Source organism: Erpetoichthys calabaricus, chromosome 12 (assembly GCF_900747795.2).
Source record: "Erpetoichthys calabaricus chromosome 12, fErpCal1.3, whole genome shotgun sequence".
Lineage (NCBI taxonomy): Eukaryota > Metazoa > Chordata > Cladistia > Polypteriformes > Polypteridae > Erpetoichthys > Erpetoichthys calabaricus.
In genome coordinates, this window is record NC_041405.2 from 31,530,372 (window position 1) to 31,555,165 (window position 24,794).

At 40.1% G+C, this 24,794-nt stretch overlaps 1 protein-coding gene across 1 annotated transcript in view; it reads right to left on the reverse strand.

Annotated features, from left to right (window-relative positions):
• The window catches only part of LOC114662043 (zona pellucida sperm-binding protein 4-like), a 69,330-nt gene that overhangs the window by 16,174 nt on the left and 28,362 nt on the right, over positions 1–24,794 (reverse strand). Inside the window, exons 6-8 of the mRNA XM_028815337.2 lie at positions 15,082–15,179; positions 10,033–10,160; positions 6,875–7,055 (exon numbers count right to left, since the gene is read on the reverse strand). Of these exons, the coding sequence (XP_028671170.2) occupies positions 6,875–7,055; positions 10,033–10,160; positions 15,082–15,179 (407 nt within the window). The remainder of the gene's footprint in view (positions 1–6,874; positions 7,056–10,032; positions 10,161–15,081; positions 15,180–24,794) is intronic.

The following is a 24,794-nucleotide window of genomic DNA, read 5'->3' on the forward strand; positions in this document are numbered from 1 at the left end:
TAGTGTTTCTTCCCAATGAAGAGGCGTATCCGCGAGAATTAAAAGATTTGTTGTTTGGTGAAAGTGAAATCCACATACGCGAGCGGCAGAGATGTGAAGTGGCTGGCGCGTAGCACAGGCCGTTGGGGTTGGCAAGCGAATCAAGCAGGGGGGCAAAGCCCCCCTAGTCTTTCATAATTAAAATGAGTGGCCATTTTGTACCAAAAAGGGTGTTTTTTTTTGTTTTGTTTAAAGTTTAATATTTTGTGTATGACAATCAAATCTTGATAAAAGTACATTATCTTCATTTCATGCAAAGTTCCGTTTATGTGAACATTTCTGAGGAAGGGGGTCCATAGCTTTCATTAGGCTGTTAAAGGGGTCCGTGACTCAAAAAAGGTTAAGAATCATCTGCTAAATGTCAAGTTGATAGAAGGTCCCTAAAGTCCCACTTTCTCACACTCTACTTAACAATTAATTCAATGTGCCTATGGTTCTTTGTGTGAAGACAAAGTAATGTTTGGGAGACATTTACTTTTCTAATGGTGTCCCATGTTCTTGAAGAGTTCATTCTAAACCAATAGCCTGGACCCACTGTGCTAATCCTCCTCAAAAATCGGATCACAATCTTCACTTGCTTAAACTGACGAGGCTCAATTTCCATGAATCTTGGCACACAACTCAACATGCCGTACAACTAACATAATGAGGTTTTCTTTCAATACAGACTGTAAATTCATGTCTCAGATGGTAACTCTGAATATTCTGAGTGCCACAAATTTAATTTTCTGTTTGTGGGAAGCAAGAGCCTATTCTAGCAGCAAGGCAAGAAATCAACCCTGGAGGGGCTGCAAATCCATCCAGCTGAAAACAGATGCACAAACCCCAGACATTTAGTCAAGTAACTAAAACATTTTGCATGACTAGGTCACCGTAAGAATAAAGCTTGTGATCCCTTCTTTATCCTGGGGGTGAATATTAAGACAGGCATTAAGATTCTTTTTTTTTTTTTAAAGAAATGAAGGCAATCCGTTGTGTTTTAATCTTTGCTTTGCTAAAAAGTTTTTCGTCATAGCTCAACACCAGCCTAAACAAATACCAAGTGTGTTTTATAAACAAAAAAACTATTGTGTGAATTTGTGGATAGACCCATATTGATTAAATTCCCTCGGACATTAAAATCAAAAAGAATTATTCACCCATTTGAACATTTTTCACATTGCTCTACAGCATTGAATCACAGATTTCATTTAATTCTTTTGACACTGATCAGCAGGAAAAACTAGTTAATGTCAAAGTCAAAGCAGGTCTCTGAAATCTGACCTAAACCTATAATCTCAAGTACAAAACGATTGTGCAAGTGTTCACCCCCCTCAGGTCAGCATTTAGTAGAGGCGGCCAGCTTTGTCCGTGTGCACAGGTCTCTCCCAGCTTTGCAAGGTGCAGGTTTCTGCCATAATGCATCAGATTCCCTCCCCAGGATTTTCATGTACTTTGTTGTATTCATTTCAACATGACACTACCACTTTGTTGTATTCATTTTACCTTCAAAAGCCTTCCAGGGCCGTCTACAAAGAGAGGAATCCCTTCAACCTGACACTACCATCACCATGGTTCACGGTGGGTAGAGTGTGCTTTTGATAATGTGCAGTGTTGGGCTAATGCCAACCTTACCCAGCTGACTTCATCATTTCTATTGTGCCTTCTGGCAAAGGCTAGCCAGGAGGCCTTTTTGGCTTAAGTGCCAATCTATTGCTCCCCAATAAAGCTGCTGGTGGTGAAGCCCCCCAAACATTTGTTCTTTACACAGTCTAAAAATCTGCTGGAGCTCATCACTTTTAGGTTTCAGTGGTCACAGTGGTGACCTCTTGCCCGATTGCTTAGTTTTTGTGGACACCCTGCTCTTTGCAGGTGTTCCATACTCTTTCAGATTCTTAATGAAAGATTTAGCTGGACTCCAAGGGATATTCAGTAACTTGGATATTTGTCTCCATCCGACTTGGGCTTTTCCCCTGACTTGCTTGGAGTGTTCTTTTGTCATTTTATAAAAGTTAGGACCTTTCAGATAAGCTGCATTTAGACAGTAATAGGGTTGCCAGTCGTCTCTTATATACGGGACATGTCCCATATTTGATAATTTTGTCCCCTGTCCCATACTGACCTTTCAGGAACAGCCAAATGTGCAGTATTTAGTTCATTTTCAAATTTCGTAATAAAAATATATTTTTTTCTACCTTCTTACGGTACGATACTTTTTCTCAGATTCTCTTGATGAAAATAACCCAAATGTAACAAGGAAAAGAGTGTTTGCTGCCTGTCTGCAACTTGTTCAGTTGCTGTGGTTGGCGGAGGACGGCGACACTTATCGTTTTGCTCTCCAGCCGTGCTGCTCTGTAGTTCTGTATCAGCATTGCAACATACGGAGTCAACAAGTGTGTTACCACCACTTGCCATGGCCCACTAACTGCCTGTATTAAATAATATTTTTGTTGTCTGTATTAAATATTTTCAAATGATTTCAATTTTACAGAATTATTTTAGCTTGTATTAAATAATTTTCAAATGATTTTACTTTTGTTTTCCTCATAACCCATTAAAATCCTTGCTTTATGTTTTTATCTTAAGTCTCTACTTTTATATAATATTTGGTCTGGGTGTGTAGGGGGCATTATATAAAATTTATATACAGATACATATATACATGTACTAGAATGCTAGGAGACTCTTCAGTCTACATCAAGGAAGTGGACAGAAGCAAGCCAGACTGGTAGGATAATGTGCTTAAATTATCACACACTAGCGAGGCCTCGCCTTGAGCACATGTTCAGTTTTGGTGCCTACATTACGAAACAAAGCAGTGTTACAGGAAGTGATGATAAGAGCAAGTAGGCTGATTCAGGAAGCGAGAGGTATGAGTGATTAGTAACGAAGGTGTTCAACCTTTTAAGTTCAGTCAGGTCACCTTATGTCCATTTCCTCAAAGTGTTATGTTATATATTATATATATATATATATATATATACTAGCAAAATACCCGCGCTTCGCAGCGGAGAAGTAGTGTGTTAAAGAGGTTATGAAAAAGTAAAGGAAACATTTTAAAAATAACGTAACATGATTGTCAATGTAATTGTGTTGTCATTGTTGAGTGTTGCTGTCGTATATATATACATACACATTTATATATATTTTTTTTTTAATATATATATATATATATATATATATATATATATATATATATATATATATATATATATATATATATATATATATATATATATATATATATATATACACACACACACACACACATACACATACATACACACACATAGATGCACTTACAATAACATAGAAATCAATATAAACAACATTAACATCATTATCATATGAGAATATGAAGTAATATATAAGAAGCACATTTCATATAAATATAAATTATTAAACAGTAAAATCTTCTTCTATAATTTGCTACCGTGGCTTTTCGTTGGTCTGTCCAGGATTTTAAATCACCTGTAGCTTGCAAACCGTTTCACCTATTGACTTGAAATCTGGCACACATATAATACGTCACGTCTGCTATCCGCTTTATGGGTGATGATTGTTTTACTCTTTTTATGTTTATTTTATTTTAGAATCAACTCCTATCTGCGCACAGCAGGGCAGCCGTGGGCGGATGCGTATGGTGTATTCACTCCATGTTATCGTGCATTGCGCTGTCACTGGTATTTTGATAAAAGAATTTGAACAATATATAAGAAGCGTATAAATTATTAAACAGTAAAACATTAACATTTAAGAAGTTACATTGAGTACTACTGCAGTGCCTTCGGGTATACCTCATTTGTTGTTTGCCCATTACATGCTTAAATGTATACATTTTTTGGTGTACCTACCCGAGAACACGCGACATATAACCGAGCGTGGGAGAAGCATGGATTTTAAACACACGTTGAGTTCATCTGCTGGTCTCCCTCGTGGAATAACTGGTAATGTTTGACTAAAATGTACAGCGAGTAAAACGACATTACCTCCTTTTTTTTTTTTTTTTTAACGATCTCTGAGATCTTGCTTTTTTCGGTTCAAGGCTTCATAAGCTCTTTTATGTGCCACGGTGTACTTAATAAGTACTAATTATCCCAAACCATCATCTTTGAATGTTGCAAGACTTTCGCCTTGTATGTAGATCGGGGTAATTACATTCATTGCATTCCTAGTCTGAATCACAATCTGATTGTATGGGTGGTTACCTGGCACTGTAGGGTTGCCACCCGTCCTTTAAAATACGGAATCGTGCCGCGTTTGAGAATGAAATTGCACGTCCCGTTTTGAATCAATACTGGACGGGATTTATCCCGTATTTTTTTTATCATTTTTTTTTTTAAAGCAGCGTGTCATGCAAATCATCCCACACGCATTTTATGAAGATGCCTCCTTTCCTACTTTTGATTGGGTAATACTTGATGTCATCGTTAGTTTGATTGGTCTTTTTAACTGTCCAGTGAGGAGGGCGTGTCTTTTAAGTAGAGTCTGCAAAGTGTTGGCACTGAGATGTGGCGTCAGCGCCATAGTTGAAGCCCCTAACGTTGCGGTCAGCAAGTCGGCTAACATCCGCCATGTGCCGTCTTTCAGTTGCGAGAAGCAGATCATAGAATGGTTGAAACTGTTGCCCCTAACGTTGCGCCACGGCGTGTGGTTCGTTTATACCTCGTGTCTTCTCATTAAACTTTTATCTCGCGAATATGTTATTGCAATCCGCAGCGGGAGCGTTTCTATAAACTTAATTTAAACTTACGTTTTACACCGTGCTTTGTTTCCCTTATGAACATGCTTGTATGCTTCACTCACTCCGTTCTCAATTGTTTAATTAATTTTTTGCTGTTCGCTGTTTCCGGCTCTTCCTCCATTTCCCCCTACTTCGTTGTTTTATCTCGCGAATATGTTATTGCAATCCTTAACGGGAGCGTTTCAATAAACTGATTGAAAATAGTTTTGCATTTACCTTTTTAGTAAAAGGCGAGCTTTTAAGCCTGAGAAATGACCCCGTAAATGCACACGTTTAATTGCACATGTGTTAATATGTATGCTTACACAGTATTAAAAGACAGTCAAAAATTAACGTCATTTACCTTCGTTCCCCGCGTGTGACTCGTGCTGTAAATCTCTTCCTTGTTTTTAGTTCACGTGATTACGTAGGAGGCGTGATGACGCGATACGTGACTCCGCCTCCTCCATTACAGTGTATGGACAAAAAATATGTTCCAGTTATGACCATTACGCTTTGAATTTCGAAATGAAACCTGCCTAACTTTTGTAAGTAAGCTGTAAGGAATGAGCCTGCCAAATTTCAGCCTTCCACCTACACGGGAAGTTGGAGAATTAGTGATGAGTCAGTCAGTCAGTGAGTGAGTCAGTCAGTGAGGGCTTTGCCTTTTATTATTATAGATTATATTATATATATATATAAAAAACAAATCACGGAAGGAATTTAACATTTACTTATTTGGCTGTCAGCCTTTATCCAAGGAGACTTGCATTTGATACAATTAGTTACATTTCTTTTAGTTTTCCAGTTGGAGCACAGGCGGGTCACGTGACTTGCTCATGGTCATTCAGTGTCAGTAGCGGGATTTGAACCCACAAACTCAAGGTTTGAGATCCAAAGCCTTAACCACGACACCACACTGCAAGGGATTACAGCCGTTACTTTAAAATCAACTCTTAAAATGAGGACACACGCAGAGTTTGAGCAAAAGTTAAAACATTGGACAGAGAACCACAGACATGAAATAAGTTCGAGTGTAGTAGGAAGGACTTTGGGTGGGGCCTTCAAATCTGAATTATGTTATTTTAGAGAAGTTAGGTGAACAGCATTTGTGAGCTTGAGCTGAATGGCCTGCCCTTGCCCAGACTGTTCCAATGCTCTAAAAATGATACCGTAGGAAAACTCAAAGGACAATGAAATAGCTAACTTAAGAGGCTGGATGGTCTCGCCAAGTACGAGACCAAAGCCTTCTCTCAAAGCCTTAGCACTGTTCAACTAACAACTCTACAGGAAGGATACAGAAGCAAAAGTAGCACAGATGTGTAAACATTTACGACAGGTGCAAAGATATCCAAAATAGATGCATGATAAAAAGTTCCATGGTGTGTACCAACCTAACATCCAACTCCAATTTGCTAATATTAGCCTTGTGCTTTACCATGCAAGTTAAATTCCCACTCGAACTCTAGATGAAGACATGCAATCAGTTTACTTGCATATCGAGACATTTGAAAATCAATGCATTTTTGTGCTAGAACAGGTGGCGCAGTGGTAGTGCTGCTGCTTTGCAGTAAGGAGACTGTGGAAGATTGTGGGTTCGCTTCCCAGTACCTCCCTGTGTGGATAGCCCTTTGAGTACTGCGAAAAGCGCTATATAAATGTAATGAATTATTATTATTATAACTATCAAGTGCATTGGCAGAGCATTACATAAAATAACACGATTGAAATCCGTTGCACATTGAAAAGTCATCATGCAGCACAAGGTCTCTAAAGAGGTGGCTACTAAGTCAGCTGGCAAACTGAAACCAGTACAATCGCAGGTCAATCTCAACTGTGCCATCCAGACTTGGCCAAAAAAAAAAAAAAAAAAAATTAAAACCGTTCATCCTATTTTGTGAATTCACTTCTCAGTACATTCATCCATTTTCCGACCTGCTGAATCCAAACTACAGGGTCACAGGGGTCTGCTGGAGTTATCCCAGCCAACATAGGGCGCAAGGCAGGACCCAATCCCGGGCAGGGCACCAACCCACCGCAGCTTCTCAGTACATATACAATGCAATTTACATAGAAATGAGAGCAGTTAAAGCAAATGGTATACTATATAACGTGACCGTCACACCCTCTTACCCATTAAACAGCAGAATCCATAGGCTTTCCTGTGTCCTGGGGTAGGCAAAACAGTCCCTCACAACCAACGACAGGCTTGGATCCAAAGGTTCTACAAGGCGTACCTCAACAAAAATGGGCTCCTGTAGATGCTGGTGGATGGGAAGGTCATTGGTTTCAAAGAACTCCTGGAATGTGGCATCTAAGAGTAAATGACATAACATTTCAGATTCATGATCTCTTCTTAAAGGGATTCTTGCTACATTCATCCATTTGCTGCACTTTTGTTAACTGAGGACTTCATTGTTGCATTGTAGTTAAGGCTACTGCCTAACCACCTCAGAGTCGCCACATGTAGTCGAACCATTTGTGCATCTGCAGTGGCTTTTCTCCAAGTACTTCAGCTTTCCTTTCACACCCCAAGTTATGCAAAATGTCAACAGTGAATTGGCGTGGCATGAGTAGGTGTGTCCCACCCAGAGATCGCTCACACTCCAGCCTAAGGCTGCCAGGATTAGATAGAGCTCTCCTGACGCTTAACTACATTAAACATCATGGAGACCTACATTAGACACATTATGGAGACCGGGATACGCCAGAGCACCTCATCTGGAAAAAATCAGGTTAAAAAAAAAAAAAAGGTAAACCGTGAAGGAGACTCCAGGCCAAAGCACAGCACTCTTTACATATCTAAATGTCACTAAGAGTTTCTACAGTATGTTCTGCCCGAATACACAAGGCCTTTCTCCATCTACTGGTCTACACTTCCACATCATGACAAGCCAGGACTCCTAGACCTGTGAGGCAGCAGATTTAACCACTAACACTGCAATGTGGCTTGTGTGAGAATATTTTTAAGACTCCCTTTATGTAGCTCACAGTTGATGCTAGGATGCACTCTATTCCATTTAATATAAAAGGCAGAAAACTTTGGATATGGCCACACACTTATCTAGGTTAGTAATTCTCACCTGACCCCATACATGTTTGGAATGTGGGAGAGAAAACCAGAGGAAAAAACAACACTACTGGGGAAGACATACAAACTGCAAATAGGCGACTGTGTGAGATTTAAGCCAAAAATGAGGTCTGGAGGTACCAGTAACAAATGTTTCCACTGTGTTACAGGATTTACATTTTAGTACAAAAACATGAATTAGAGAACACTAAAAGATGACAAAGTACGAGACAAGAAAAGTCTCTTCTACAAAGGCTTAGATTTCAGGAGAACTACTATAGTTAGGTTTTGACCTCCAAGTCTGACAATTCACTAAACCAGTGCTTCCCAAACTCAGTCCTGGGCACCCACTGCGGCTGCAGGTTTTTGTTCAAACCAACTCCCGTTGTTCATTGGACAGTTAGCCTAATTAAGTGAGTCATTATGCAGTTTGTGTTGGAGTCAATGTAGAAATTACAAACTAAGTTTGGTAGATTTTTATTAAAATGTAATAAGCAGTTATATAGGAAATATGTAGGTCGTTAACAGTATTTTCAACCAAATTGTCATTCTGCTTTTCCAGGTGTTCTGGTTAAATTATTTACTACTAGTCATTTAGCCCGTTACAATAACGGGCGCTAGAACAGTAGTGCATAAACATTAGTAGGAACAGTCTATATTAAATGGCAAGGGACTTTGACCTCATTCTTTTTGTTGGTCGTATTTTTCTTTCAGCCTTTCTTTTGTTGATGTTTACTTGCAGAGCTGACTGTTCTTCGTGGGCTGCCACCATGTATTGTGTGTCTAATTTTGTGTGACAGTAATATTGTCTTGTACGTCCGTAATATACCTTTAATTTTCTCTGGCGGTAATACAGGCGTGCGCGTCGGTAATATGCCTTTAATCTCCTCTGACAGTAATACTGGCTTGTATGTGGCTGTAATATGCATCACTGTATTGTGTACCTTTAATTTCTTCTCACAGTAATACTGGTTTGTACTTCCGTAAAATGCCTCTAACTTTCTCTGACAGTAATATCGCGCATCACACCGTGCCCCGCGCATGCACACTTCACCAGAAGCCCCGCACATGTGCACTTTGCCAGAAGCCACACACACGGACACCAGGACACACAAAGGGATTTTATTAAAGAGGATTAGCGAGTCTGACACTGAAGTCATTGCAGAGTTCATCATCCTGTGTGTCTGCTATGCTGGTTGTTAAATGTCACTATTAGGGTTAAATGAAAGGAGCAAACTACACAGGAAAAGGGGAAACAGGAAAACAAGAGTTAAGCATTTATAGCTTTAGAAAAAAAATATATTTCTAAAGGTCTTTTAAATGTAAAAACCATACTGCTGTGTTTTTTCTGAATGCAGAATAAGAGAAGAGTAAAAAAGACCAGCTAATTAAATGAGATCAGTTGTTATCGATCATCATCACCGATTGTGAATCTGGTTGGAACGAAAACCTGCAGCCACAGTGGGTCCCCAGGACCAAGTTTGGGAACCACTGCACTAAACCATCACATACACAAACGCCTCTATTATAATAAGTCTTGGAAAGTAGACGAGACGGGACTTTCTCAGAGAGACACTTTCACGTCCCACGAGATGAGACTTTGTGCCAAGAGATTTAAACATGCCCAGGGCTGGAAATAAAAGAGTAGATAAAGTAGAATGTTGTAAAGAATTCAAAAACGTTGGTGTAATACACATGCAGAGCATGTTAGAGATAATTGAAGTACAAAAATTCGAAAGTCTCAAAAAAATGATAAAGATCGCATTAGCACAAACGGAAATTATTCAGAGAAATAAACGGAACAGCTAAAAGAGATTGAATAAATTGCTCGGATTTAAACTAAGTCGGAGACTTGTAGATCATCTAATTCGTGTTGCCATCAGGGAAAAAGTGTTTCTTCCCAATAAAGAGGCGTATCCGTGAGAATTAAAAGATTTGTTGTTTGGTGAAAGTGAAATCCACATATGTGAGCTGCAGAGACGCAGGCAAGTGGGTTGGCAAGCGAAGCGAGCGGGGGCCGAAACCCCCTAGTCTAAAATAAAGGTTTGTTAACCAGCAAGATAACAGAGGATTCTTGCAAGATTGCGTCAAGTTTCCTCCAGGATTCCCCTGCATTTTGCTTCAATCCTTTGACCCTGTACCCTTCACAAGCCTCCTATTTGCCAGCTGCAGAGAAAGATCCCCTCAGCAGGATACTAAAGTGCAGCCATTCCGTCCTTACCTTTTGAGATCCTCATCTCTACAGCAATGTTTGCAAATTCGGCTACTGTCTGAGGAGAGGGGAAAGCCATGGCTGAGAGCTCCAAATTCGTAACCTGCTTCCGAGAATAGGAGCATTCCACCTGCAGGCTGGAGGTTGAGGAGAAGGGTTAGTGGAAGTAGAATAAAAATGAAAAATCTTTTAAGTCAACATGTCATAGAATTTTAGTTTTAGGGTCCTGATGTTAGCACTGGTTTGACCAAAAAGTTCTGTATATAGTTTATGGGCAAATCAATTAGTAGACTGGACAGAGCAGAGGTCAGTTCAAAGAACTAAAGAAATCCACAACCAAATGAACTACACAAATTCAAAGCAGCCTAAACTAAGTCAGAAAACCTCAAGATGTTGCTAGAGCAAACTAGTTCTTTCAAGCTAAACAAGGATTCCCTTTGAACCAAATTTCAAATAATGATTAAGCATGCAGCTCTCTTAAATAGAGCCACACTGACATTACACATGCTTACGCACATGTAGGACACACCCCTAGCAACACATGGCAGGATAGCAACCAAAACCCAAAATATCAAAAGAACTGAATAGGAACATGTGACACGAGCAGGACAAAATCTGATAGTGTCAGGGGACCACTGTCACAGATACAGAAGAATGCTAGAATTGAGCTAAAATCGTCAGACGTTCCCCATTTGAAAATAGAGGGTCAGACCGAATGTAAACAGCACGCCACACAGCAAACTACACAGATTTAATAAATAAGCAAGGTCTTGTTTGTGCAAATTTCAAATAAAAAGGAAACAAGCCTCAGACTGTAGCTTTTAGTCGATTGCTAAAGCCAATCCCCCCACTTCCCACACTAACAATTTTTTCAAATAGAAGACCCCTTATGTAAAGAATTTGGCTGTTTCTATTATAAACAATGAAATATGAAGCAACAATCAAAACTTGCCACACAAGCTGCTGCCGAGAACTCCCATATAATGGATGTACGGACAGACTGCCGATTGTTAAGTTGAAACGGGCTGGCTCTGTTAAAGCCTTGTCTTGATTATTCTACTGCTCTAAATTGATAGCAATGGGCTAGAGCAGAGGTTCTCAATGTCGGTCCTGGGGGCCCACTGTGGCTTCAGGTTTTTGTTCCAACCAGATTCCTAATCAGTGACAACATCTGATAACACTGAGCTCAATTAATTAGCAGACTTTTTTTTCTCTTCACTTATTCTTCATTAAGAAAGCACCGCAGTAAGTTTTACATTTATAAGACATTTAGGAATATTTCTGCTTTTGATTTAAATGCTTAACAACCTTTTGTTAATTTCATTCTATTTTGCCCTCTCTCTGTGCAGTTTGCTCCCTTCATTGTATCCTAATAATGACAACCAGCGGAGCAGACAGCCAGGCAAACAACAAGATTGCAACTACTTCATCGTTAGACCCACTAATTAGAAAATAATGAATTAAACAATTAGAACACTCTGCAAAAAAACAGAATGAAAATCAAGATGAAAATATTGTTAAAAAGAAAACAAAATACATTATTCAAATAAAACTGCTTGGTACATTTTAATATACCAAACAGTTTTCTAATTTCTACATTTTTTCCCAAAACACAGAATTTGACAAAATTAACAGTTCACTTAATTAGCCCAGGAGTCCAATTAAAAATAGAAACTGGTTGGAACAAAAACCTGCAGCCACAGTAGGCCCCCAGGACCGATATTGAGAACCCCTGTGCTAGAGACTAGAGAGAAAAAAAAAAAGTAACCTGAAATTGAACTGAAGAGGCATTTGAGGAAGTCGGGAGGGTTACACTGCTTCCTGTTAGAGGATTACATTAATATTCCTTCAAAATGGCCTTTAGTAGGCAAGAAAAGTCGAATATGAATGTGGAAAATGAGGCACAACACTACATACAAACAGGAAAGAATTTGTGGTCCGATCAGAACAAATTTGGAATTTGTCGGCGTACAGTATGGCCGTAAAGTAACATTCTAACCTCATCTGTACCATAAAGCTTAGGGGTGAGAACAATTGCTTTGGAAATAGTCCTATACAAGTCAGAACAGCGAGGCTTGTGATAAATAGATGGGCCCCCATTGTATGGACATCCTCCACAGCAGTCGGAGAAAACCCACAATGGAGAGGTTCTGCAGAACATCTATTTATTAAGTATCGCAGTGAACGAAAACTGTCCTAACTGGCTGAAAGATCTCAGGGACAAAAATGTGGCCTTACTCTTAGGAGTTAAAGCATTTTCAGTTTTCTGCTCCCAATATCACCAGGATTAGTAAAGCTTCTGAATGTTCTGACTCACTAGGAATTGCCAGAAGTTGGTGTCCAGGCAAAATATATGCATGCACATCAAGAAAGGCTGAACATTTTGGAAACTCTGAACAATGAACTCACAAAAAGAAATGACAGATGGAATAATACTCTTAACAAACCTTGCATGTCATGTGATCATTCCATCTTTGTGGACATAAGCCATACGTGGTCAGCCAAATTTAAAAATGTTGGTTGGTTGTGATGCACTGAATGCTACCATTTCTCAAATTTTGTACCAAACTTAGAACACGCAAGGCAGATTTATATTTCTTTACAACTCCATGGGAGGCAATGTGAAAGCAAGCTGCATTCATGAAAGTCTGCAGGCACACAGAGATCATTTGCCCTAGTGTGGACAAGCATGCATATGTGAATCGCCAGCAATATCACGGTTACATTCACATTAAATGTCTCATTGCTTGATTCAGATTTTCTGCTCAGATTAGTCTATCTTGAGCGTTCACATTATCAGATGCAGGTCACTTGTATTTATGAATGTAAACACGTGTCACCAACAACAAAATCTTGATGTGAAGACAAAAATGAATGCACTAGCAGCTTCTTTATGCATTGCACTGCATTTTCATTTATAGGATGGCAAATATTTTGTCAGGTGTAAATAATTAGGATGAGAAGGCAAAAAAAAAAAAAAAAAAAAAATTGTGATAGCTAGTCTTTACCTTTTTAACCACTGCTGTTGGCACCGATACACCAAGAGATGTGTGGGTACAAGAACAGAGCCACCAATGGTGAAACCACAACTGTTATCACAGCTACAGCTCTCCAATTTGCCATACTGTCAGTGCTCAGCACATGCATCTCTCTCTATTATATATATTTAAAAAAAAGACAACAACGAGATATGATTTTCACTTATACATCCCACGAGAATGTTGGCGCGGTACTCATGCAGAGCAGGTTAGAGATGATGGAAGTACGAAAATTCGAAAGTCTCAAAAAAGTGTAAAGATCCCATTAGCGCAAACAAATTACTCGGTGAAATAACGGAACAGCGAAAAGATTGAATATATTGTACGGATCAGAGTCAGAGACTTGTAAATCATCTAATTCGTGTTGCCGGCGAGAATTAAAAGATTCCAAAAATGTTGGTGCACTATGAAGTCCCGGGAGACAGACTTAACATGAGACTGTCAAGTCACACCCTTCTTACAACTATTTTCAAACAAGACCACGGTCATCTAACCTCAGTTGTGTGAATGCTTTTGTCAGACAGTTCCTGCGCTCTCAGCTCTTATAAATGTTTTCATGACAATAATTTTATACATTCTAGATGACACGTCAATGACTAAGAGAAGAAGAAAGAGCACGGACAAACATTCGAAAAAAGTTATTTATTAGAGAGAAAGAAATGATATTCACTCACAGGCAGTTAGTTATATATTGCATTGTCACGATGTCACACATGAATTAAATTTTATTAGGGTTTCAAAAAAACCATTAGGGGGCACGATTAAAACTTATTAAAACTCGGGTCGCAAATACTTAAAGGTTGAGAAACGCTGTCCTACTCTGAGGAAGGACTAATTGTTCATCCTAGTCAGACTTTCAGAGCAAAGTACCTAGGAGTAATTAAGAGATGCTCGATAATTACAGGTACAAATCTGAATCAAAATAACCAATGGTAAGAATTAGACTGGACCGTCCAGTTTGAGAGCTTATGTGATTTGGACAGAATGAAAAGGTATCCCTCCTATGCCAACTTGGCAGACACTCATCCAAAGTATTGCTGAAAATACTGACAACTCAAGAGGGTGTGAAGATTTGTGCAAGTAATTACTTTTATATTTAAATTGCTTTAAACACGTTCAAGAATGATCGTTTGCACTAAGATTTGAACAATATTGTTGAAGCAGATAACACTCTTACTACAACAAGGTTTTAAACCTGGTCGGCAACCAGGGGGTACATCCACACGTGCTTGGAGAACATGTGAACTCCACACATGATGACCAAAGACATTCAGGTTAGGTTGATAGACAACCCTAGTTTAGTGTGAGCACGTCCTGCGTTGGGCTGGCACATCATTCAAAGCTGGCATGTACTTGGCAAGGATAGGATACGGCTCCTACAATGGTTCTGTACCCGATGCTTTCAAGGTAGATTAATGTCCCAGCGACCCTCAATTAAATTAAGCAGATATGGCAATAGACAGATGACAAACTCCCCTGCCCACATATTATAAGGTCCAGGGTGAGTCACTGCCTCTTCAAGCAGCAAAGTGGAAACCAACACTGCAGTCTAAGGGAGACGTAGACCCTCATACCAAGGTAATTCTCTGGCTAGTCTGCTATCTACTGCATGCTGGGGAAAAACTCCATGGGAACATAGAAAGAACACTACACAAATTTGCCTAATACCCAATGACTCTGAACTGGAGTAAGCAGTTTTAGAAAATGGATTTTTAAACTGGGGAGTGTGAAATATACACAAGGCTGCCATTTTCTTATTTATAAACTTGGGTAATAAGTCTGTGGTGGAGACCAAACTCTGCTTTGCCAGTTCTAGTAAAATTCCTCATTAAGCAGGCTATGCTGCCTGCAAAACTACTTTTCACTCATTACCCTAGAGCAGAAATATTTAATGGGGCAATATAAAAGCAAGCATTTTATGAAAAACATTTACCAGAAACTCTCTTGGAGAAATGTGCTTCATATAAAAAGAGGAACAGGTTTTCAAAAGGAATGGGGTTTGAGGGAGATTGGTACTCACCGCAGCCCGCTGTCTCTGGATATGGGCCCATACCCAACATCACTGATCTCTGGGGCTGCCACAATCATAGCCACATACTTCACCTCATGGCCAGTTACCTGTCACAAGAAAAAACGAATTTAGGGAAAGCATCCCAGGCAGCAGTCGAGCTGAAGAGTTTAATTCAGATTGCTAAGGCAAAACAGCCAAGTCAAATAATTCATTATTTGGTGAACACTTTTAATGCCTTTGGGGAGATCAGAAGCAATTAACATGTTCGTTATCAGAGAGCAGCCCATTTTTCCATCCCATATTTATCCCCACTTAGCATATATAGGCACTTCTATGATCCTTATGGCACTACCCGACACCGCTCATTAGTGAGGCTTCTTACAAGAAGCCACAAAACTGCTGTAAACTTATGTTGCCTTAGATACCCAGAGTCCCAGAAAAGTAATTTAGCTTGATTATAAACCGAACACAAGAGCAAGGGGTCTATTTGATAGAATACAAAACAAATGACAGTTTAAATGTAAACCTTTCCCAATGACTAACCTTACAAAACCAATCAATCAATCAGTACCCATCAACATTCTTATGTTAGTCACTGGTATTCTGGACACAATCTAATCTCCCAAGAAGCCATTTTTACTGTGAATATCAAGGAAACCTGGAAAAAACCCTTAGATGTCAGCTAAAAATCAGAAACAATTTACATATAATTATATACATTTTCATTATACTGTATATTTTTCAACGTATATGAAAACCGGAAGCACAAAGGCACAGTGGTTAACGGCCTATTTTGACTCGGTTCAAGTTACCTTTGAGCGTTTATAATCTGTGCGTGTCACCGATTCAAGTTTAACACTAGAATTACCAGAGCCTACGAAAAAACTCGTAAATCCGTCCCACCTTAAATCGCATCTTAAATCCGTTGTGCTGATAAACAAAAGCTACTAGCAGCCAGCTATTCCATCCCCCCACCGACTTAGAACGACTTTCTCCTAGCTCATGGCTTGCCTTGATTTGATTATCTGGGATTGAAGTGGAGTTTTAGAGTGGAAATAATATACAGTAGTGTTATTTGGAATACACGCATTTCACTTGAAATCAGCAGTTCTTAGCATTGCACCACGCAAGCTGTCGTATCAACCACCAACTGTAACTTGCTTTCTTTATTCTTCGGTTATAGTCTTGAATAAAAGTACACTTTTATTTATGTGAAAACAGCTGTGTCAGATGGGGTTGTATGGATTGATAAGCAGCGAAGAACTGCTGATTTCAAGTGACGGTGAGATACGAAGAAGGCAGCTTCGCCAGCGTTTGTGTGTCAGAACCCTTTTGGGGGGGGGGGGGGGGCATCGTGGTACACTGCAGACCTATAGCACGTCTATGTCAGATGGGGTTGTATGGATTGATTCTGAATGCGACTGCGAGAATGAAAAGTGAATTAAAAAAAAAAAAAAAAAAAAAAAGCTAACCTTTACCAGTATCATAAGTTACACCGGCTGTTACAGACTGAAATCAAATTTATGTTGTTATTCTAAAACTGTAAGAATAAGAGCAGTTCATTTCTCGAAGTGGAGCCGTGCGGGATCGAACTCGCCACCCTATGATCCCCAGTCAGGAGCTGATAACATTACGCCACCGCGGTGGTTGTAGTAAGAATGTCAATGTGGCATGCTAACGCGGCTTTTTTTTTTTGTGCAGTTATATTTTCGAATAAAAGCGCACGTGTTCTCTTATTTGTACCTTTTGTGAAAGTGTTTCTTTGATATATGGACTTCAGGCTTCATACGTTATATAGTTTATGCCTACATTTTGTCATTTACTATTAGAATATGAAAAATGTTTCTGTTTTAAAAATGTGCTTGCACAGACTACTATAGAAACGGAACATACATGAAATGCGTGTATTCCAAATAACACTATTATTTCCACTCTAAAACTCCACTTCAATCCCAGAAAATCAAATCAAGGCAAGCCATGAGCTAGGAGAAATTCGTTCTAAGTCGGTGGGGGGATGGAATAGCTGGTTGCTAGTAGCTTTTGTTTATCAGCACATTTAGATGACAAAGGACTCTGGCGGAGAGGTGCAAACGGATCTAAGACGCGATTTAAGGTGGGACGGATTTACGAGTTTTTTCGTAGGCTCTGGTAATTCTAGTGTTAAAGGCAGTCTGTCCAACAAACGTTTTAAAATAACTGCAGAGTTTCCTTTAAATTTCTCAACACAGCAATGAATCAGTAACTGTCAGCTGAAACAAAGAATGAGCTTGAATACAAATTCACTAGACAATTCCCAATTTAAGCATCCTAGCACATTTAAAATTAGTCATGCCTAAAATAAGGAACTGCTGCTCATTCAGCTAAGCCTGTTCACAGTGTAACATTTTCAAATTTCTTGTTGTTCGGGTCAGGTTGAGGAGCTTGCACTGGTACAGCACATTGCCGTACTCACCAGATGCCAAAACAGCTTGGGATCCTGGTTGGCAACCCAAGTAGACATGTGGTCCTGTCCCACCCTCCAAAAATGACCATCCATCTGCTGTAGCCAGGTGTTACATGGGCATCCCCTTGGCTTGGTCCAGTCACTCTGGTCTTCAATGGAGGATCCTGAGAGCAGTTTCACCCTTGGGGAAATTCTGCCACATGGCCATAGTGCCACACCTGATGCTCCCTCACAATGCAGGTACTGTATATGTGCCTCATTCGGGACCCTGTGAGCAAAGGCTCATTTAAACACAAAGCCAAACCAGTGGTACCCCAGGATTCTCTTAAGAGACAGTAACAAAGGAGTCCAGTCTGTCTCAGTTCACTGGATAGCGCCCAGGTCTCGCAACCATATAGCAAGACAGGAAGCACCAGGACTCTAAAGACTTGGACCTTTGTCCTTTTGCATAGATATCAGGAATGCCACACACCTTTCCAGTGATCTACTAACTTCAAAAGGAAGAGTCACCAGAGACATGAATGTCGCTGTCGAGGTAAGTAAACCTCTCGACCAGATCAACACACTCTCCACACACAGACACACTGCTGATGACTGTGCCTAAGAGGTCATTAAAGGCCTGGATCTTTTTTATCCAGGACTCAAGCTGAGACACTCAGACTCCTTCCTTGCTCAGCCTCTTAAGAACTCCGATCAGAGCCTGCATCAACTCCATAGAGATCACAGCATTATCAGCAAACTCAAGATAAGTGAATCTCTCTTCACTAACAGATGCCCCACAACCCTGCCTAACACCCAGTCCAAGCAAGCATTGAACAGAGTAGGAGCAGAACACACCGCTGAAGAACCCCAGAATCAACTGAGAAAAATGCAGAGGTTCTGCCTCCACTCTGCACAGCACTCACAGTATCAGTGTACAGGCCGGCCATGATATATAGCAACCTTGAGGGGACCCCACGAAGTCTAAAGATGCCCCACAGGGAAGCTCAATCAACTGAGTCGAACACTTTATGAAAATCAACAAAGGCTGTAAAGAAACCGATATTCATGTTTGTGCTCCATGAGAACCCTCAGTGTTAGGATGTGGTTGATGGTAGACTTAGGCGTAAGACCAGACTGCTCCGGTCACTGGTAGGTGAGCAGGTGATCATGGATCCTATTGAGGATGACCCCAGAAAGGACCTTACCCGGCACCGAGAGCAGTGTTATCCCACTGCAATTACCTCAATCCAGATGATCACCCTTCCCTTTCCAGATATGGATGACAAGTCCCATTTTACAATCAGTTGGGATGACACCAACCTCCAAAATATAAGCAAAGATTGCTTGCAATGCCAGGATGACAGCCTTACCACCAGCCTGGAGAAGCTCACCCCGGATACCAGAGATCCCAGCAGCCTTCCCTGTCCTTACTGAGATTGCACAGGTGGTGAACCAGCTGAGATTGGGTGGTTCACATCTAATTGGAGGATCAGCCTCAAGAATTGTGGACCCAGAGATATCCAACGTCCCAGCCGGAGGATCAGGTTTAAACAGCTGCTCAAAGTAGCCAGCCTAGCGGGTCACAACTGCAGTGTCATCCGTAAGGATTGTTCTATCAGTTGCCCTGACTGCAACACTCAGAGGAGCAGATTCAAATGTGCATTATGCTTTGATTCCTCTGTAAGCAGGACATGGGTCACTAGACCATAGATGGTGTGTCAGTTCCTCACAGATTCCCCTAACAAATGCCTCGTTATCTGCCCTCAGAGCCCTTGAAGCCATCCTTCTCAATTTCCAGTACAGACCGGAGTTGCCATCAAGCCATGTGCGGAGATTTCACTCGATGATGATATCCAGAGTGCTTGCTTTCATACATTAGAAAATTGACAAGACTAGGGCATTCAGCCCAAGACAAGCCTGTCCATTATTTTCATCTAGATCTTCTAAAATAAAACCAAGAGTAGATTTGAAGGTCCGTAAATTCCTGCTCTCCACCACACTTGGTAATTCCACATGTCCATTGCTCTTTGTGCAAAAAAACCTCAATTGTAAGAAACTGGTGTTCAAGTTTCCTGCCATGCCTGGTGTTTTGAATTTTAAAGTAACTGGGATCTACTGGACTAAATTTCTTACAGAATTTTGAACACTTCAAATCAGGTCACCTTTTCATCTCCATTTGCTTAAACTGAAGAGTTTCCTTCAGTCCTGTAAGCAGGCTAGTCTCTCCACTCTAGACTTTGGCAAGCTGCTGCTGCGTCGTCTTTGTAGTACGGAGACAAACTGAACACATTACTCCAGTGCATTATGTAACAAGCACAACCTCTGACTTCTAGTCCACAAATCACAATGTAGAACCAAAAATCCCATTGGCTTTCTTTATCACTAATATGCACTGCCTGAATGTAGACCACTATGACTCCTAGGTCCTTCTCATAAGGTATACTTTCATATTTCAGACCTCCAATTGTGTATTCAAATCTAATATTTCTCCTTCCTACATGAAACACTTCAGATTTAATCAAATGTAATCTACCACAGATCTGCCCAAGCTCCTCTGAAACTGTGCAGCCAATTCTACATTATCTACCCAACCACCTAGTTTGGTGTCTATAAACTTAACCAGCTTACCGATTATATTCTTGTCTAGATAGCTCTATGTAGCTAACACATGTAATCACCAACATGTTCTATTCAGAACAAACAAGATCTGACCAGTCAGAAGGGCTATGGTTGAGAAGCTCATACTGGCTTATCTTAAAATTAACCAACCAATAAAAACATGAAGAGACATCCAAGACCGATTAACTAGGTCAGCTTTTCAAAAAATAGAAAGAACCTTAACAGTCTGCTTGTTTAAGTTATAGTACAGCTATTTGGCAGAGTCTGTGGTTTGACTATGCAATATTAAAGTACCCTGGAGACCACATCACAACCTGTACAATTTGAGAACGTGGTGTAGGTCATTGACCGGTTATTTGTGGATGCATTTAAATAATGGCTTTAAAAAAAGGTGAAAACCCCCAAAAATACAATCCACCAATTCCCAGATACCCCCCCACCTCACCCATTCCTCCCACTAGAAATAAACCCCCTTCTGCACAGCAGTTAGCGGCTCACCTAGTTGTGAGTAGGAGTCAAGAACATAGCAAAAAGGGTGCAATACCTCCAAAAGGTAGCACAAAAATCAGGATAGGACCTTCACTGGCCAGTCCAGAAGGAGCTCACCCTAACCCAGCCAGACCCTAACTGCTAACAGAGTCTAGGCCCAGGTTTTCTTATATAAATATACCATACATAATTACAGTAAAGCAAAATTAAGATAGACAAAATACAAGACGGAAAAAAACTTTCAGCAGCACACAGGGCTACAATCATTTCGTCAGCATAAAAAATATGGTGTCCCAGGATAACATACAGATCTCAGAGACTGAAAACTCAAACAACTCACAATTACACCAGATGGTACTACTCGCTGACCTTTCAGAGGGCCAATACAGGTGTCACATTTCAGAAGGCACAAGTCTCACCAGCTTTAGAGACAACCTTCAATGGTATTTTGAGAACACAGTGTAGGTTTATAGTTAAGGAACTGGAAAGCTAGTTTGGAAATATGACGGGTAATCACAGCAAGGTAGCTCACAGGGGTCTGAGAACATATGGTGTTTCTCAGTCTCGTTTTCTCCAAATGATTTGGGCAATAATTCATGGCCAAAGACTGTCACTCTAACTGGTCTCGAGAATGCATGTTATGTCGAGGTTGTATAAATGGAATGGAGTTTGCTAAAAATTCTGATTAAGTCTTACTGACAAAAGAGCACAGACTTCCAGAATATTCTACATCTTGAGATGTTTGTTCTGCCTATTTCAGCAGCTTAGCATGAATGTGGCTTTTCAGTAGAGAAAGAATAAAGTCAAAAATGCGAAATTTGCTCCATGTCTCAATCTTGGGAGGATTTAGTCAGGATCAGCCCAGAAGGCCCATCACTTGAGCAGTTACCCCCCAGAGTGAAGCTCTGGCTCACTTCAAACAAGAGTAAGACCAAAATTACACCAGATGGCCCTCTGACACCGATTGTCAGTGACAGACTCCGTAAAATACAGTTCTAAATGACTGTATAGAGTTTGAAAGTTACCCAAATCATCAAGAGAGACAAAAGCACAAAGGAAAGGTGCATTGCACAGGAGGAGGAAAAGAATTAGACACATACATAGAGGTTAGAAAGGTGACAAACTGAAAGATTAATATTTTACACATTTCATTATTTGGCACCAAAAAGATTAGCTCCTAATTTTTCTTTTAGGAGCCACAAGTTCCTTGAGGTGAGTTTATGTCTGGAGTGCTGTACAGAGTTGCTGCCTGTTTGAATACACAATGGGCGGTTGGAAAAAATCTAGAGTACACCTTATAAGAAGGATTTAGGAGTCATAGTGGACTATTGACTTCCTGACAGTGTTCAGAAGCCATTAGGAAGGCTAACAGAATGTTAGGTTATATAGCACGATGTGTGGAGTACAAGTCCAAGGAGGTTCTGCTCAAGCTTTATAATGCACTGGTGAGGCCTCATCTGGAGTGATGGGTGATGTTTTGGTCTCCAGACTACAAAAAGGACATAGCAGCACTAGTGAAAGGTCCAGAGAAGAGCAACTAGGCTGATTCCAGGGCTACAGGGGACGAGTTACGAGGAAAGATTAAAACAGCTGAGCCTTTACAGTTTAAGAAAAAGGAGATTAAGAGGTGACATGATTGAAGTGTTTAAAATTATGAAGGGAATTAGTCCAGTGGATCGAGACTGTTATTACGAAATGAGTTCATCAAGAACACGGAGGACACAGTCAGAAACTTAAGGGTAAATTTCGCACAAACATTAGGAAGATTTTCTTTACACAAAGAACGATAGACAATTGGAATAAGCCACCTAGTAGTGTGGTAGACAGTAAGACTTTAGGGACGTTCAAAACTCGACTTGATGTTTTTTTGGAAGAAATAAGTGGATAGGACTGGCGAGCTTTGTTGGGCTGAATGGCCTGTTCTCGTCTAGAGAGTGTTCTGTCATTGAGATTCCAGCAATAAACCACCATTATAAAACTGAAGACTTAAAGTAGAAATCTGTGCCCAGGCAATAATTCATAAAATCCTTCAATTATCCGTAACATGCAATACACCTACTTAGGTATTCAGTACAACTGGTTAATGTTTACATGATTGCCCTGGTAGTCATTTAAAAAAACTCCTTGGAGTTTTAACTTCAGTGAAAGTATCCATTAAACCTGAATTTACAACCGTTCAGAGAGGCTTGAGCATGAATCAAAATGGATAATGCTCATGAAGAAAGTTTTACAAAAATTGAAAATAAAGATTAAATCATTGGGCATTTCCTGGTGCTTTCACAAGGGGCACATAAAGTTAAATTCTCCTCAAATCAGGAAGAACTTTAAGCATTACACAATCTCCTCTTCTCCTCCTCTATCTCCCTGTGAAAAATCACATTCTGTATCTGCACTCTTTGAAGAGCAATAAACAAAAATACGCTAAATGCAATCGTGTGGACCAAGACATACAGGGGCCCAACCACAACAGCATGCAGGGTGATGCCTCTTCTCATTTCTTTGTCAAGTTTACCCAGAATTCCCTTCATAGGGATGCTGTGATCAACAAGAAAATAGGCTTTATTTCTTTTAGGCCATGAAAAGAGAATGAACAAAGAACACTGAAGGCAGATAATGAGAACTAGAGACAAAGGGGAACAGTTGAATCCAGGATGCTGCTGAGAAAGGCATGGGAATAAAAGGTAACTGTATGCTGCTGCTTTGTTCTCCTTTTATAATGTGTTTATTTCTGCAACTGTGATTTAATGCACATTTAAGAAAAACTGAACAGCATTGAGGAACATATAGTAGACAATACTCCCAATGCAGATATAATTGAAAAAAAAAACTAGTCATTTAACAAGCAGCTTAACACCAAGAAAAAGCATAAGAGGCATTTTCTGTGGCAGAATGGTAAAGACGTCTAAACCAGTGGGGGAAAAAATGTTGCTCCCGTCTACGAAAGGCCAAGTCTCTCCGTAAATCCAGCAAGCACACTTTGCCAAATTGCAGAGTTATAATTGGTAGAGCCAAGGAGTTCTAAAGTTGGTGACAACATATAGATGAAAAAGTACACTGGGGAGAGAAACCTCCCAACATTTAGGTTAAACCTCCCAGGAGCGAAGTCAGACAAGACCTCTTTGAAAATTGAATGACAGCTTTATTTTACCAGTATATAAAAAGTGAAAACTGCAATAGAACCAGAAGAAAGAGACTTTCCTCCCTTGGCTGTAAAAAGGATTTAAGGGAAAATAAGAACTGATTAGAAGTTACAAACGCTGTATGTATTTACATAGGAGTGCGACAAACTGCAAATCAGTGATACTATTACAGAAGCATAGACAAGAAAAAGTTCAATTACTCACCCTTTAAGAAACCCAGGACTGCCTGTGATCACCCTCTAGGGCTGTATGGTGGCACAGACCAAGTTGACAAGGTTAAGTTGAAACCCTATGCATGTGGGGTTTTGCCCGTTACTCCCATTGTCTGTATGGCATTTTCTTCAGAATATTTTGACTTTCCTTGTTTGGGGACTCAGGAGAGGGTGTGTGCCCTGGGATCAACTGGCACCCCAAATGGGCCTGGTCCTTGGTTACCGAGTGAAAAGTAATTTCTTATAGGACACTGGTGGCAATTTTATTGAAGGCATCTGGAACCAACTTATACAGTAGGTCTGATTAGATCCATGTCCAACTAAAAGTAAAGATATTCCACTAAGGTTATTTGGCAACTCTTAAAAAGTAGCTCCTCAGGTGTGTGCTCTCCCATGGGCTGGTACCTCATACACAATTTTTTCCTGTCATGTGCCTAATGCTGTCTGGACAGGCTTCAGCACCCTGCAACCCTAAACTGGATTGAGCACATTTCAACAATGGATGGATGGATAGAAACTCCACAACACAATCGAGATGAAAATGGAGGGGATTCTTTAAATACATTGATCAACAGTAAAAATACAAATAAAAAGAAGTGAAACAGTGATCAGAGAGGAGCAAAATCAGCAAGTTTTAATATTAAAACAGTTTCTCAAAAGAGACACCAAATGTATTTAATTTGAATAAATGTGAATATCACTTAAGAGTTTAAAGGTGTCTGGAGAGTGGAAAACAAGGAATGTGGCATCCTAAAACGTTAAGTACACTTACCGCTGTACTTTCCAAATGCTACATGAAGTATTTAATATGTACCACACCAGTAAATAATTTCCATT